The sequence below is a fragment of the Pristiophorus japonicus genome, chromosome 8 (assembly GCF_044704955.1).
Source record: "Pristiophorus japonicus isolate sPriJap1 chromosome 8, sPriJap1.hap1, whole genome shotgun sequence".
NCBI lineage: Eukaryota > Metazoa > Chordata > Chondrichthyes > Pristiophoridae > Pristiophorus > Pristiophorus japonicus.
In genome coordinates this window covers 28,604,878-28,620,320 of record NC_091984.1, presented here as the reverse complement: position 1 = coordinate 28,620,320, position 15,443 = coordinate 28,604,878, and the positions used below count along the sequence as shown (strand labels likewise).

General features: G+C 44.0%; 1 protein-coding gene across 2 annotated transcripts in view; it reads left to right on the top strand.

The window, feature by feature from the left end:
- Positions 1–15,443, top strand: part of abca4b (ATP-binding cassette, sub-family A (ABC1), member 4b) — a 177,162-nt gene that overhangs the window by 148,669 nt on the left and 13,050 nt on the right. For both annotated transcript variants that reach the window (XM_070886629.1, XM_070886628.1), the window contains 5 exons: positions 8,838–8,967; positions 11,914–12,031; positions 12,119–12,181; positions 12,328–12,434; positions 13,366–13,507. In XM_070886629.1, the coding sequence (XP_070742730.1) occupies positions 8,838–8,967; positions 11,914–12,031; positions 12,119–12,181; positions 12,328–12,434; positions 13,366–13,507 (560 nt within the window). The remainder of the gene's footprint in view (positions 1–8,837; positions 8,968–11,913; positions 12,032–12,118; positions 12,182–12,327; positions 12,435–13,365; positions 13,508–15,443) is intronic.

Here is a 15,443-nt window from a genome sequence, read left to right as displayed (position 1 = left end):
CAATGTAAACAGCTGGGGCCCCAGCACAGAACCCTGCGGTACCCCACTAGTCACTGCCTGCCATTCCGAAAAGTACCCATTTACTCCTACTCTTTGCTTCCTGTCTGACAACCAGTTCTCAATCCACGTCAGCACACTACCCCCAATCCCATGTGCTTTAACTTTGCACATTAATCTCCTGTGTGGGACCTTGTCGAAAGCCTTCTGAAAGTCCAAATATACCACATCAACTGGTACTCCTTTGTCCACTTTATTGGAAACATCCTCAAAAAATTCCAGAAGATTTGTCAAGCATGATCTCCCTTTCACAAATCCATGCTGACTTGGACCTATCATGTCACCATTTTCCAAATGCGCTGCTATGACATCCTTAATAATTGATTCCATCATTTTACCCACTACTGAGGTCAGGCTGACCGGTCTATAATTCCCTGCTTTCTCTCTCCCTCCTTTTTTAAAAAGTGGGGTTACATTGGCTACCCTCCACTCGATAGGAACTGATCCAGAGTCAATGGAATGTTGGAAAATGACTGTCAATGCATCCGCTATTTCCAAGGCCACCTCCTTAAGTACTCTGGGATGCAGTCCATCAGGCCCTGGGGATTTATCGGCCTTCAATCCCATCAATTTCCCCAACACAATTTCCCGACTAATAAAGATTTCCCTCAGTTCCTCCTCCTTAATAGACCCTCTGACCACTTTTATATCCGGAAGGTTGTTTGTGTCCTCCTTAGTGAATACTGAACCAAAGTACTTGTTCAATTGGTCTGCCATTTCTTTGTTCCCAGTTATGACTTCCCCTGATTCTGACTGCAGGGGACCTACGTTTGTCTTTACTAACCTTTTTCTCTTTACATACCTATAGAAACTTTTGCAATCCGCCTTAATGTTCCCTGCAAGCTTCTTCTCGTACTCCATTTTCCCTGCCCTAATCAAACCCTTTGTCCTCCTCTGCTGAGTTCTAAATTTCTCCCAGTCCCCAGGTTCGCTGCTATTTCTGGCCAATTTGTATGCCATTTCCTTGGCTTTAATACTATCCCTGATTTCCCTAGATAGCCACGGTTGAGCCACCTTCCCTTTTTTATTTTTACGCCAGACAGGAATGTACAATGTTGTAATTCATCCATGCGGTCTCTAAATGTCTGCCATTGCCCATCCACAGTCAACCCCTTAAGTATCATTAGCCAATCTATCTTAGCCAATTCATGCCTCATACCTTCAAAGTTACCCTTCTTTAAGTTCTGGACCATGGTCTCTGAATTAACTGTTTCATTCTCCATCCTAATGCAGAATTCCACCATATTATGGTCACTCTTCCCCAAGGGGCCTCGCACAATGAGATTGCTAATTAATCCTCTCTCATTACACAACACCCAGTCTAAGATGGCCTCCCCCCTAGTTGGTTCCTTGACATATTGGTCTAGAAAACCATCCCTTATGCATTCCAGGAAATCCTCCTCCACCGTATTGCTTCCAGTTTGGCTAGCCCAATCTATGTGCATATTAAAGTCACCCATTATAACTGCTGCACCTTTATTGCATGCACTCCTAATTTCCTGTTTGATGCCCTCCCCAACATCACTACTACTGTTTGGAGGTCTGTACACAACTCCCACTAACGATTTTTGCCCTTTAGTGTTCTGCAGCTCTACCCATATAGATTCCACATCATCCAAGCTAATGTCTTTCCTAACTATTGCATTAATCTCCTCTTTAACCAGCAATGCTACCCCACCTCCTTTTCCTTTTATTCTATCCTTCCTGAATGTTGAATACCCCTGGATGTTGAGTTCCCAGCCCTGATCATCCTGGAGCCACGTCTCCGCAATCCCAATCACATCATATTTGTTAACATCTATTTGCACAGTTAATTCATCCACCTTATTGCGGATACTCCTTGCATTAAGACACAAAGCCTTCAGGCTTGCTTTTTTAACACCCTTTGTCCTTTTAGAATTTTGCTGTACAGTGGCCCTTTTTGTTCTTTGCCTTGGGTTTCTCTGCCCTCCACTTTTCCTCATCTCCTTTCTGTCTTTTGCTTTTGCCTCATTTTTGTCTCCCTCTGTCTCCCTGTATAGGTTCCCATAGTTTCGACAGGTATATAAAAAGGAAAAGTGTGGCTAAAGTAAATGTTGGTCCCTTAGAGGATGAGACCAGGGAATTAGTAATGGGGAACATGGAGACGTAGCAGCAGGGATTGTGGATGCATTGGTTGTAATTTACCAAAATTCCCCAGATTCTGGGGGTCCCAGCAGATTGGAAAACGGGAAATGTGACAACCCTATTTAAAAAAGGAGGCAGACCAAAAGCAGGGAACTATAGACCAGTTAGCCTGACATCTGTGGTTGTGAAAATATTGGACTCCATTATTAACTCTGAACAAATATTTTGTATCAGTCTTTACGGTAGAGGACACTAACAATATTCCAACAGTGGATAGTCAAGGGGCTATAGGGGGGGGAGGAACTTAACACAATCACAGTCGCTAAGGAGGTGATACTCAGTAAGATAATGGGACTAAAGGCAGATAAATCCCCTGGACCTGATGGCTTGCATCCTAGGGTCTTAAGAGAAGTAGCGGCAGGGATAGTGGATGCATTAGTTGTAATTTACCAAAATTCCCTGGATTCTGGGGGTCCCAGCAGATTAGAAAACTGCAAATATAACGCCCCTATTTAAAAAAGGAGGCAGACCAAAAGCAGGGAACTATAGACCAGTTAGCCTAACATCTGTGATTGGGAAAATGTTGGAGTCCATTATTAAAGAAGCAGTAGCAGGACATTTGGAAAAGCAAAATTCGGTTAGGCAGAGTCAGAATGGATTTATGAAAGGGAAGTCATGTATGACAAATTTGCTGGAGTTCATTGAGGATGTAACAAACAGGGTGGATAAAGGGGAACCAGTGGATGTGGTGTATTTGGACTTCCAGAAGGTATTTGACAAGGTGCCTCATAAAAGCTTACTGCATAAAATAAAAGTTCACGGGGTTGGGGGTAATATATTAGCATGGAGAGAGGATTGGCTAACTAACAGAGAATAGAGAGTCGGGATAAATGGTTCATTCTCTGGTTGGCAACCAGTAACTAGTGGGGTGCCGCAGGGATCAGTGCTGGGACCCCAACTATTTATAATCTATATTAACAACTTGGAAGAAGGGACTGAGTGTAACGTAGCCAAGTTTGCTGACGATACAAAGATGGGAGGAAAAGCAATGTGTGAGGAGGACACAAAAAATCTGCAAAAGGACATAGACAGGCTAAGTGAGTGAGCAAAAATTTGGCAGATGGAGTATAATGTTTGGAAAGTGTGAGGTCATGCACTTTGGCAGAAAGAATCAAAGAGCAAGTTATTATTTAAATTGAGAAAGATTGCAAAGTACAGCGGGACCTGGGGGTACGTGTGCATGAAACACAAAAGGATAGTATGCAGGTACAGCAGGTGATCAGGAAGGCCAATGATATCTTTGCCTTTATTTCAAAGGGGATGGAATATAAAAGTAGGGAAGTCTTGCTGCAGCTATATAAGGTATTGATGAGGGCACACCTGGAATACTGTGTTCAGTTTTGGTTTCCATATTTACGAAAGGATATACTTGCTTTGGAGACAGTTCAGAGAAGGTTGATTCCGGAGATGAGGGGGTTGACTTATGAGGAAAGGTTGAGTAGGTTGGGCCTCTACTCATTGGAATTCAGAAGAATGAGAGGTGGTCTTATTGAAACGTATAAGATTATGAGGGGACTTGACAAGGTAGATGCAGAGAGGATGTTTCCACTGATAGGGGAGACTAGAACTAGAGGGCATGATCTTAGAATAAGGGGCCGCCCAGTTAAAACAGAGATGAGGAGAAATTTCTTCTCTCAGAGGGTTATAAATCTGTGGAATTCGCTGCCACAGAGAGCTGTGGAAGCTGGGACATTGAATAAATTTAAGACAGAAATAGACAATTCCTTAAACGATAAGGGGATAAGGGGTTATGGGGAGCGGGCGGGGAAGTGGAGCTGAGTCCATGATCAGATCAGCCATGATCTTATTGAATGGCGGAGCAGGCTCGAGCGGCCGTATGGCCTACTCCTGTTCCTATTTCTTATGTTCTTATGAAAAGAAGCCAGGAATATCTAAGGCCCAGTGTGCATTGGCAGCTCGTGATGGGGATGCCTCAGGAAATGTGCGTTAAGTGCAAAAGGGCGGAGACCCAGCCTCATGGCTCTCGACCCTTTTATCCTCTGTCTGTTGCCCTGGGAACGGCATATATTGGGGGCATGAAGCCGAGGAAAATTAGCCCATGGTGGATAGAAATTCAATAGTAGACTTCAAAAGGGAATTGGATAACTATTTGAAGGAGAAAAAATTGCAGAGATAATGGCATGAGAGTGAGTCTAACTGATTGCTCTTCGCAAGAGCCGGTGCAGACTCAATGGGCCAAATGGCATACTTCTGTGCTGCACTATTCTATGATTCTGTGACTGTTGAAATGCAGTGCCAGCAGCTGCTTGTTCTTCCATTTTTTTTTCTCTTTTACTTTGCATCTGCCCCCTGACTTAACATCAGCAGCCATCTGGTACCTGACCCGTTCTTTGTGTGAGTCTAGACATTGAGTGCCATAAGGCTTGTGGACTGGAATGTTGTGGGGGAATCACTGCTGACCCCAATCGTGTCCTCATCCATTGCCCAGACACTTGTACTTTCAGATAGAAGGCACAGGATTCCAGGACAGGAACCCTGGCTGAATTTTCCCTTCCTAGAGGCCAATTAAAATGCCCTTTTCACCATCCTAATTGAGTTAGAATCATAGAATCATTGAATGGCAACAGCACAGAAAGAGGCCATTCGGACGGCCTTGTCCATGCCGGCTCTCTACAAGAATACTTCAGCTTGTCCCACGCCCCCGCCCATTCCCCAAAGCCCTGCAATTTCTTTTTCCTTCAGGTACTTATCCAATTTCCTTTTGAAAGCCACAATTGAATCTACCTCTACCATCCTCTCAGGCAAACCTTTGGTTCCTCTGCCAATCACCTCAAATCTGTGACCTCTGGTTCTCAACCCTGCCGCCAATGGGAACAGTTTCTCTCTATCTACTCTGTCCAGACCCCTCCTGACTTTGAGCACCTCTATCAAATCTCTTCTCAACCTTCTCTGCTCCAAGGCGAACAACCCCAGCTTCTCCAGTCTATCCACATAACTGAAGTCCCTCATCCCTGGAACCATTCTTGTCAATCTTTTCTGTATTATCCTTTCCAACGGTCACTTCAGTAAGTGTCTTAGTCAGGAGTATGCCTGTATTACTGAATTCCTAATTATATGATAGTGTCACCCAGAGATGCAACAATAGGGCTTCCCCATCCCCTCCTCACCCTCCCCCCATCGCCCTCCCCTCTTCCCCCTCTCCACATCCCACCCTCCTCCTCCCCTCCTTCCGCCCCTCCCCCCTCCCCCTCCCCTCCTCCCCCTCTCCCCCTCCCCTCCTCCCCCTCTCCCCCTCCTCTCCTTCCCCTCCCCTTCTCTCCTCCCCTCCTCCCTCCCCCCCCTCACCTCCTCTCCTCCCCCTCACCTCCTCTCCTCCCCTCTCCTCCTCCGCCTCCCTCCTCCCACTCCTCCCACTCTCCTCCTCTCACCCTCCCCCTTCCCCTCCTTCCACCCTCCCCTTCCCATCCTTCCCCTTCCCTCCACCGCCTTCCACCCTCCCCCCTCTTCACGTGCACATCTCCAGTCTTTTTGGAGATGGACAGAGAAATACTTGGTGAGACCAGACCCTTAAGTGGCTTTACTTCATAGACAGAAAATGAAAGTAAAGTAGCAATCAAAGTATATCCCACTTACTTGGCTCAAGATCACTTCTCCCCTCGAAAACATGGGGAAAAATTACAAACTATGGGCTCTGTCCCTTTCATGGGCTAACTTTCTTATTTTTGTCATTACCTTGCTTTCAGACTACTTCCAACCACATGTTCAGCTATCAGCTCCTGGTCTTAGGCCTATATCTCGCAGTCTCTTGTATAAAATCTGACTGTGAGTTCCCATTCTTTTTTCTGATAACTCTGACCCCAGGCAGTAAAGGGGTGTGTCTCTGATACCTTGCCATGGAGGGTTTCTCCAGCTGCCTCTCGGCCAAATCCACTACCCCCTCTCCAGGAGTACATTCTCTGCAGGCATCTCATGCTGTTCCCAAGTGAATAGAATTGTCCCCATCACAACGGATATGTGTACTTGTTGGTTATCTGGAATGAGATGGTGAACTGCTCAAAGTCCCTGGCTAGCCTGGATAAGGGGCTTCATTCAATCAGTTTGAAATAGATTATGAGTTACGATAAAGTAATCAAAAAGGCTAAATGCTGGAGGCAGCATTTACTCCAGTGGCCACCACCACCCAAGCATTGAACAGGACTGCCCTCCCAGCACCCAATTCATGTGGGATTGCCTACATTACTGCAATAATCAGCAAACTTACGACATTCTTTTCCTTCAGCAAAGTCATTGAAAAATATAGCGATCTTCTGTTTGAGTGCGCCATTAAAAAAAAATCAGGAAACTGTTTAGTTCCACAGCAGTTTTTCCCAGTACCAGCTCCGCTCCCTTTTGCAGGAGTGGAAATTCCAGTCTGATGCGTGCGAGCTCCCTGAGGCAGTCTGTTCAGGAACATAAGAACATAAGAAGTAAGAACAGGAGTAGGCCACCTGGCCCCTCGAGCCTGCTCCGCCATTTAATAAAATCATGGCTGATCTGATCATGGACTCAGCTCCACTTCCCCGCCCGCTCCCCATAATCCTTTATTCCCTTATCGCTCAAAAATTTATCTCCGCCTTAAATATATTCAATGACCCAGCCCCCATAGCTCTCTGGGGAGAGAATTCCACAGATTTACAACCCTCCGAGAGAAGAAATTCCTCCTCATCTCAGTTTTAAATGGACGGCCCCTTATTCTGAAATTGTCACCTAGTTTTAGTTTCTCCTATGAGTGGAAATACCCTCTCTGCATCCACCTTGTCGAGCCCTTATATGTTTCGATAAGATCACCTCTTATTTTTCTGAACTCCAATGAGTATAGGTCCAACCTACTCAATCTATCTTCATAAGTCAATCCCCTTATCTCCGGAATCAACCTCGTGAACTTTCTCTGAACAGCCTCCAATGCAAGTATATCCTTTCTTAAGTACGGAGACCAAAACTGTACACAGTACTCCAGGTGTGGCCTCACCAATACCCTGTACAGTTGTAGCAGGACTTCTCTGCTTTTATACTCCATCCCTCTTGCAATAAAGGCCAATATTCCATTTGCCTTCCTGATCACTTGCTGTATCTGCATACTAACTTTTTGTGTTTCATGCACAAGGACCCCTAGGTTCCTCTGTACTGCAGCACTTTGCAATTTTTCTCCATTTAAAAATAATTTGCTTTTCAATTCTTTCTGCCAAAGTGGGTAACCTCACATTTTCCCACATTATACTCCATCTGACAATTTTTTGCCCACTCACTTAGCCTGTCTATATCCCTTTGCAGATTTTTTTGTGTCCTCCTCACAATTTGCTTTCCCACCTATCTTTGTATCATCAGCAAACTTGGATACATTATACTCGGTCCTTTCATCCAAGTCATTAAGTAGATTGTAAATAGTTGGGGTCCCAGCACTGATCCCTGCGCCACCCCACTAGTCACTGTTTGCCAACCGGAAAATGACCCATTTATCCCGACTCTCTGTTTTCTGTTAGTAAACCAAATCTCTATCCATGCTAATATATTACCCCCAACCCCGTGAGCTTTTATCTTGTGCAGTAACCTCTTATGTGGCACCTTATCGAATGTCTTCTGGAAATCCAAATACACCACATGCACTGGTTCCCCTTTAGCTGGGAGGTAGCTGCTCGCACAGCTTTAGCTGCAAAAGTGAAAGTTCAGGCAGAAACAACCAGACGGTGTCCCACTGCACACTGCACTCCTCAGGATCTCACAGGCTGGAAAATGTGACCCTCGTATGTCTGGTGGTACTCTTTTTGATAGCTTTCCACTGGGCATAACAAAAAGGTGGGGAATTGGTTAGAAGGTATGAGAGAGAGAGAATAGGGATAGTGTCACTAGTGATCTGTACTGGGGCCTCAGCTTTTCACTATATTTTAATATGACTTTGGTGAAGGAATAGAGAGCCATATATCCAAGTTTGTTGATGACACCAAGTTAGGTGGCACAGTAAATCATGCAGCTGGGAGCAGAAAGTTGCAAAGAGACATTGATGGATTGTGAGTGCGCAAAAGCTCCGACGGATGGAGTTCAATGTGGGGAAGTGTGAGGTCATCTACTTTGGACCCAAGAAAGATAAATCAGAGTATTTTATGGTGAGAAGCTGGGAATTGTGAAGGAGCAGACAGGTTTAGGGGTCCAAGTACAGAAATCAGTTAAAGCTAGTGGACGGTACAAAACATAATTTAAAAGGCTGATGGAATATTGGCGTTTAGCTCAAGGCAGCTGGTGAGAACTCATTTAGAGTACTACGTTCAGTTGTAGGTACCACACATCAGGAAGGATATACTTGCAGCAGATTCACCAGAATGATTAAGCTAATTCAGCACAGACCAGGGATTAGACTTACGGACTGCAGCGGTTCAAGAAAACTGCTAACTACCATCTTCTCAAGGGCAATTAGGGATGGGCAATAAATGCTGGCCCTGCCAGCGACGCCCACATCCCACGAAAGATTTTTTTTTAAGAATTGGGGACACTAATTATTGTGCACTAAAACATCAGCATTAAAAATCAGTCAACTTTTATGGATATGAGTTCAGAATTGTTCTCGTTGGTTAGAGATACTCATGAGCTTATTTGTTAATATGCTGAATCTTGCTCTGCAGGCGAAGATTTTTATTTCAACCCGTTCCATTGGGAGTTTATTGGCAAGAATCTTACTGCCATGGCAATCGAAGGAGTCGTCTACTTCAGCTTGAATCTCTTTTTCCAGTACCGCTTCTTCCTCAGCCACTCGTATGTACACACCTTTCTCCAGCTACACATATCCTTCCTCTATCTTGTATTACTGCTAGAAACAGCGTATTTCATCCACGCTCACTCTTCATATCCTTTAATATTCCTCTTTTTCAAGAAACTAGTTCCCTAGATTGTAGAAACAGTCCTCAAAAATTAAAAGGTAGCAAATGTAACCCCGCTATTTAAGAAAGGAGGAAGAGAGAAAATAGGGAACTATAGGCCAGTTGGCCTGACATCAGTCATAGGCAAAATGCTAGAATCTATTATTAGGGACGTGGTAACAGGACGCTTAGAAAATCATAATATAATTAGGCAGAGCCAACATGGTTTTATGAAAGGGAAATCATGTTTGACAAATCAGTTAGAATTTTTTGAAGATGTAACTGGTAGGATAGATGAGGGGAACCAGTGGATGTAGTGTGTTTAGATTTTCAAAAAACATTTGATAAGATTTCACACAAGAGGTTATTACATAGGTTTGGGGTAATATATTAGCATGGATTGAGGATTGGTTAATGGTCAAAAAACAGAGAGTATGAATAAACAGGAATTTTTCAGTTGGCAGGCTGTAACTAGTGGGGTACCACAATGATCAATGCTTGGGCCTTGGCTATTTACAATATATATTAATGACTTTGAGGAAGAGACTGAGTGTAACGTATCCAAGTTTGCTGATGATATAAAGATACAGGGGAAAGTAAACTGTGAGGAAGATGCAAAGAGGCTGCAGAGAGATATAGAAGAATTGACTGGGCAAGAACATGGCAAATGGAATACCATGTGGGGAAGTGTGGATTTATCTACTTTGGTAGGAAAAACAAAAAAGCAGCATATTTTTTGCATTCAGAGAGTGGGAAATGTTTGCATTCAGAGGGACCTGGGTGTCCTTGTACATGAATCAGAGAAAGTTAACATGCAGGTACAGCATTCAATTAGGAAAGCAAATGGTATGTTAGCTTTTGTTACAAAGGGATTAGAGTACAAGAGTAAAGAAGTCTTACTACAATTATACAGGGCATTGGTGAGGCCACACCTGGAGCACTGTTTACAGTTCTGGTCTCCTTACCTAAGGAAAGGCATACTTGTCTTCGAGGGAAGATTCACTAGACTGGTTCCTGGGATGAGGTGATTGCCCTATGAGAAGAGATTGAATAAACTAGGCCTATATTCCCTAGAGTTTAGAAGAATGAGAGGTGATCTAATTGAAGTATATAGAATTCTTAAGGAGCTTGACAGGGTTAATGCTGAGAAGATGTTTCCCCTGGCTGGGGAATCTAGAACAAGGGGTTACAGTCTCAGAATAAGTGGTCGGTCATTCAGGACTGAGAGGCAGGGAAATTTCTTCACTCAAAGGGTTATGAATCTTTGGAACTCTCTACCCCAGAGAGCTGTGGAGGCTCAGTCATTGAGTACATTCAAGACAAAGGTCGATAAATTTTGGGGAACAAAGGAAATTAAGGAATATGGGGATAGTATGGGAAGGTGGAGTTCAGTAAGATCAGCCATGATCTTGTTGAATTGCGGAGCAGGCTCGAAGGGCCAAATGGCCTACTCCAGCTCCTATTTCTTAAGTTCTTATGTTTTAGAAGAATGTATAGATTCTGTTTGAACAACGATTTTTAGCTGAGAATTCCACGTGCTATCCACCCTCCATATACAGAAATTATCGGTAACCTTTCCTTTCATTGTTTTGGTGATTATCTTAAATTTGTGCCCCCTTATTACCATCTTCCTGATCAATGGATACATTTATTGACTTGATCAGGACTCTCCATAATCGTGAAGGCCTCGATCAGATCACTCCGTAAGCTTCTCAACGCTAGTGAGAAAAGGCCTAATTTCTCAAGTCTCTTTTCCTAACTGTAACCGCTCATGCATAAAGTATTCTAATGAATCCATGTTGTACTTTACAATTTCTTCTATATCCTTCTTACAATGGGGTTATAGAACTGAGGGATATTGATTAAGGGACTTCATAGCAGATCAAAAAGTGCGACACTTTAACAACAATAACAAGCTGCATTTAACATAAAACAACCTCCCAAAACGCTTCAGAGGCATAATCAGAAAGAAAAGAGTCACCAAGCCAACAAAGGAAATATTAGGAGCAGTGAAGGTACGTTTAAAGAAGGGTCTTACAGGAGTAGAGGGAAGTGGTGTGGTGGAAGGGTTTAGGGAGGAAATTTCAGAACATGGAGCTTAGGAAACTGAAGGCACGGCCGCCAATAGTGGGGTGAAGGAAGTGGGGGAGGATGCCCAAGAGGCTAGAGTTGGAGAAACACTTGAGTTCTGGGGGTGGTTGTAGAGCTGGAGGTGATTTCAGAGACAGGGAGGGCATAGGCCATGGAAGGATTTAATCACAAGGTTGAGAATTTTAAATTGGAGGTGCTGGGGAACCAGGAACCAACATAGGTCAGCAGTGGGTGAGGGGGATATGGTGAAGGATTGGATGTGGAAACGAACGGGGTGAAATTGGTCTATAGCAGTAGCATGAAACTGGCTTCAGTTGAGGAAAAGAAAATTGGTGTAATGCAAAACGTGCTGCCGATTTGCTGAGCGTCTGTTTGAACTGCTGGTCCCCTTGGTATCCTGTATTTAATGATTTTTTACCTGTGAACCTATAAACAGCTGTGTGCCTTCGCTGTCTTAACAACTAAGAATAGGCTGAAAACTTGACATAAATATTCATGCCTCGAGTGTTCCACCTACTCTCAGTTTGGCAAAACATCACTGATGTTCTTTCAATGGTGAATGTATCCAGCGCTTGATGGAATCTACAGATTAGAGGGCTGATTTTACAAATGCACGCTGCTGACAGGAAGCTTCACCCACTAGCTGCATACATCAAGGAATCACAGGCACGTGTCCCACGATTCTCAGACTTTAATCAGCCCTTGGCTGCTGTATCGGCACCCGCCTTGAATGTCTTTCTGTTTGATACAGGCCCTCGAGTCTCAGCAACTTACCCGCCATTGAAGAAGATGACGATGTAGCGAAGGAACGAGAAAGAATTCAGGGTACGAGCAAGCATGACATTCTGAAAATAAAGGAACTGACCAAGGTGAGTGGAATCTGAGCAGCGTTTTAATGTGGATATATGTGAAATATTCATCTATTGAACTAAGGCGGCTGAATTGTGTTCCCACAGTATTACACGGGGAAAACCAGGCCAGCTGTTGATAGAATCAGCGTAGGTGTTCGGCCAGGAGAGGTATGTTTCATCCTTCAATTATATATGTAGTGCACCTATATAGAAACTATCTACGTGGGTATCCTTGGTTATAGATGTTTGATTAAACAAACAGGATGATAAAATTGTCCATTATCTTAAACATGTATTTTTCTTCTGTACTTTAGTGCTTTGGGCTTCTGGGTGTCAATGGTGCTGGAAAAACAACTACCTTCAAAATGCTGACAGGTGACATAGATCCCACCTCTGGTGAAGCTTCAATAGCGAACCACAGGTATACTGGAGTGATAGCTGAGCTACGTTCCTGCACACTCATGAACAGTGTTAGAAATTTACTTTTGATATTTTAAGACTAAAGGGGGAGAAATTCGGTCGGGCCTCTGTTGCGGTGTTAATCCAGGCGGAGCAGTACTTTTAGTGCCTTGAAAATGTTTGCGCCTCCCGCCCAGAAATTCATCAGAATCGATCGAAGAGCTGACGGGCAATAAATCAGCCGTTGCACACCAGAACTGGGGGGGTGATAACGGAAGTTTGGTCTGTACATTTTGTGGACATTGCGCATTCGCAGAACTCCGAATCAGATCCCGGGAAAAGCCAAGTCTTAAAGGCATGGCATAGTAATGCACCCATTAAAGTTTTCAAAATCACTTGTTTTTAATCTGCACTGTTATGTCTGTCTGCTGCTGCAAACTCGGAGGCTCACGCACCGTGCTCTGTGTAAACGTTGCTTTGACTGTGACCTCTGAAGGAAGCGCTTCCTCTTCCCTTTACGTAGCCACCAGTTAACGACTGCAAGCCTGTACCGACTGTTTTTCCAGACGTTGTTATTGTCGGGCGCTGACCCGCGCGCAAGCATGCGCGTTGCACCAGGATTACGTCATGATCGGAGTGATCGGCAGCAGCCAGGCGCTAATGGTTTGCATCCTCAGTGAGCCTCAAATGAATTTTCCGTCGGGGTGCTAAAAGCTACGCACCCGGTCATTAAGCTCTAATGCTCGCATTAACACGCCCACTGGCCGCTATCTGAGGCATCAGACAACCGAAAATCCAGCCCAATATCTATCGTAAAGTTAGTCTGTATTTTTTTGAGCTGTTTGGTAGGAATGTAACACCTGCCAACAATGCACCATCGCTGATAATTATCCTTTGTCTTAAAACTCACTGTTTTCACTGGATTGCTCCTCTGTTTTGTGAATCTCCACCAGTATTCTCACCCATATTGACGATGTTCACCAGAACATGGGATACTGCCCTCAGTTTGATGCTATCGATGACCTGCTCACGGGCCGTGAACACCTTTTACTATACGCACGCCTGCGTGGTGTTCCAGAAGATGAAATTGACCGGGTAATTATTATCTTGAAACTTTTAACACAGATGTGAGAGAGACCAGCTTATAAGGAGGAGAGCGGGCTTGTCCCTCACTGAATTACATGCCTCTGATTGCTAAGTTCTAAAATGCATAGAGATCTCAGATAAATGTTCCACTTTGAGCTGCCATAGTTACAGCGCTGTCAAGCAGCAACAATATAGAGTACAGAGCTAGCCAAGAATCTAGACAACATAATACAAATATAACCTGCTGAACTCTTCTCCAGTTATTTTAGTATTCATTTATATTACATATCTGTCGAGATTTTTTAAACAACAACTTGCATTTATGTAGTGCCTTTAACCTAGTAACATGTTCCAAGGTGCTTCAGAGGAGCGTTATCAAACAAAATTTGACGTCGAGGTCACATAAGGAGGTATTAGGGCAGATGGCCAAAAGTTTGGTCAACGGGGTTGGTTTTAAGGAGCATCTTAAAGGAGGAGAGAGAGGTAGAGAGGCGGAGAGGTTTAGGGAGGGAATTCCAGACTTAGGGCTTCGGCAACAGACAGCCACCAATGGTGGAGCGATTAAAATAGGGGATGCGTAAGAGGCCAGAATTGAAAGCGTGTAGAAATCTTGGAGTTTTTTGGAGGAGGCTTCAGAGACAGGAAGGGACGAAGCCATGGAGGGATTTAAAGTCCTAGCTCAAACTTTAAATGAGGTAATTCAAAGAAAATGAAAGTGGTATTTTATGCTTTTTAAATACTTTTTACAAAACCTGAGTTCCATATAAAAATTATCATAGAATCATAGAAAATTACAACACAGAAACAGGCCATTCGGCTAACCATGTCCTCCTGCAAGCAAAATGTATAATGGCAATTTAAAATATATATGTGAATGTACATTTTTGAGAATTCCATAAGAAAGAATATAGAAACATAGATATCGCTATTTTCTATTCATAGAAACATAGAAAATATGTGCAGGAGTAGGCCATTCGGCCCTTCGAGCCTGCACCGCCATTCAATGAGTTCATAGCTGAACATGCAACTTCAGTACCCCATTCCTGCTTTCTCGCCATACCCCTTGATCCCCCTAGTAGTAAGGACTAAATCTAACTCCTTTTTGAATATATTTAGTGAATTGGCCTCAACAACTTTCTGTGGTAGAGAATTCCACAGGTTCACCACTCTCTGGGTGAAGAAGTCTCTCTTCATCTCGGTCCTAAATGGCTTTCCCCTTATCCTTGGACAGTGACCCCTGGTTCTGGACTTCCCCAACATTGGGAACATTCTTCCTGCATCTAACCTGTCGAAACCCGTCAGAATTTTAAACGTTTCTATGAGATCCCCTCTCATTCTTCTGAACTCCAGTGAATACAAGCCCAGTTGATCCAGTCTTTCTTGATATGTCAGTCCCGCCATCCCGGGAATCAGTCTGGTGAACCTTCGCTGCACTCCCTCAATAGAAAGAATGTCCTTCCTCAAGTTAGGAGACCAAAACTGTGCATCATACTCCAGGTGTGGCCTCACCAAGGCCCTGTACAACTGTAGTAACACCTCCCTGCCCCTGTACTCAAATCCCCTTGCTATGAAGGCCAACATGCCATTTGCTTTCTTCACCGCCTGCTGTAACTGCATGTCAACCTTCAATGACTGATGTACCATGATACCCAGGTCTCGTTGCATCTCCCCTTTTCCTAATCTGTCACCATTCAGATAATAGTCTGTCTCTCTGTTTTTAACCACCAAAGTGGATAACCTCACATTTATCCACATTATACTTCATTTGCCATGCATTTGCCCACTCACCTAACCTATCCAAGTCACTCTGCAGCCTCATAGCATCCTCCTCGCAGCTCACACTGCCACCCAATTTGGTGTCATCCGCAAATTTGGTGATACTACATTTAATCCCCTCGTCTAAATCATTAATGTATAATGTAAACAGCTGGGGCCCCAACACAGA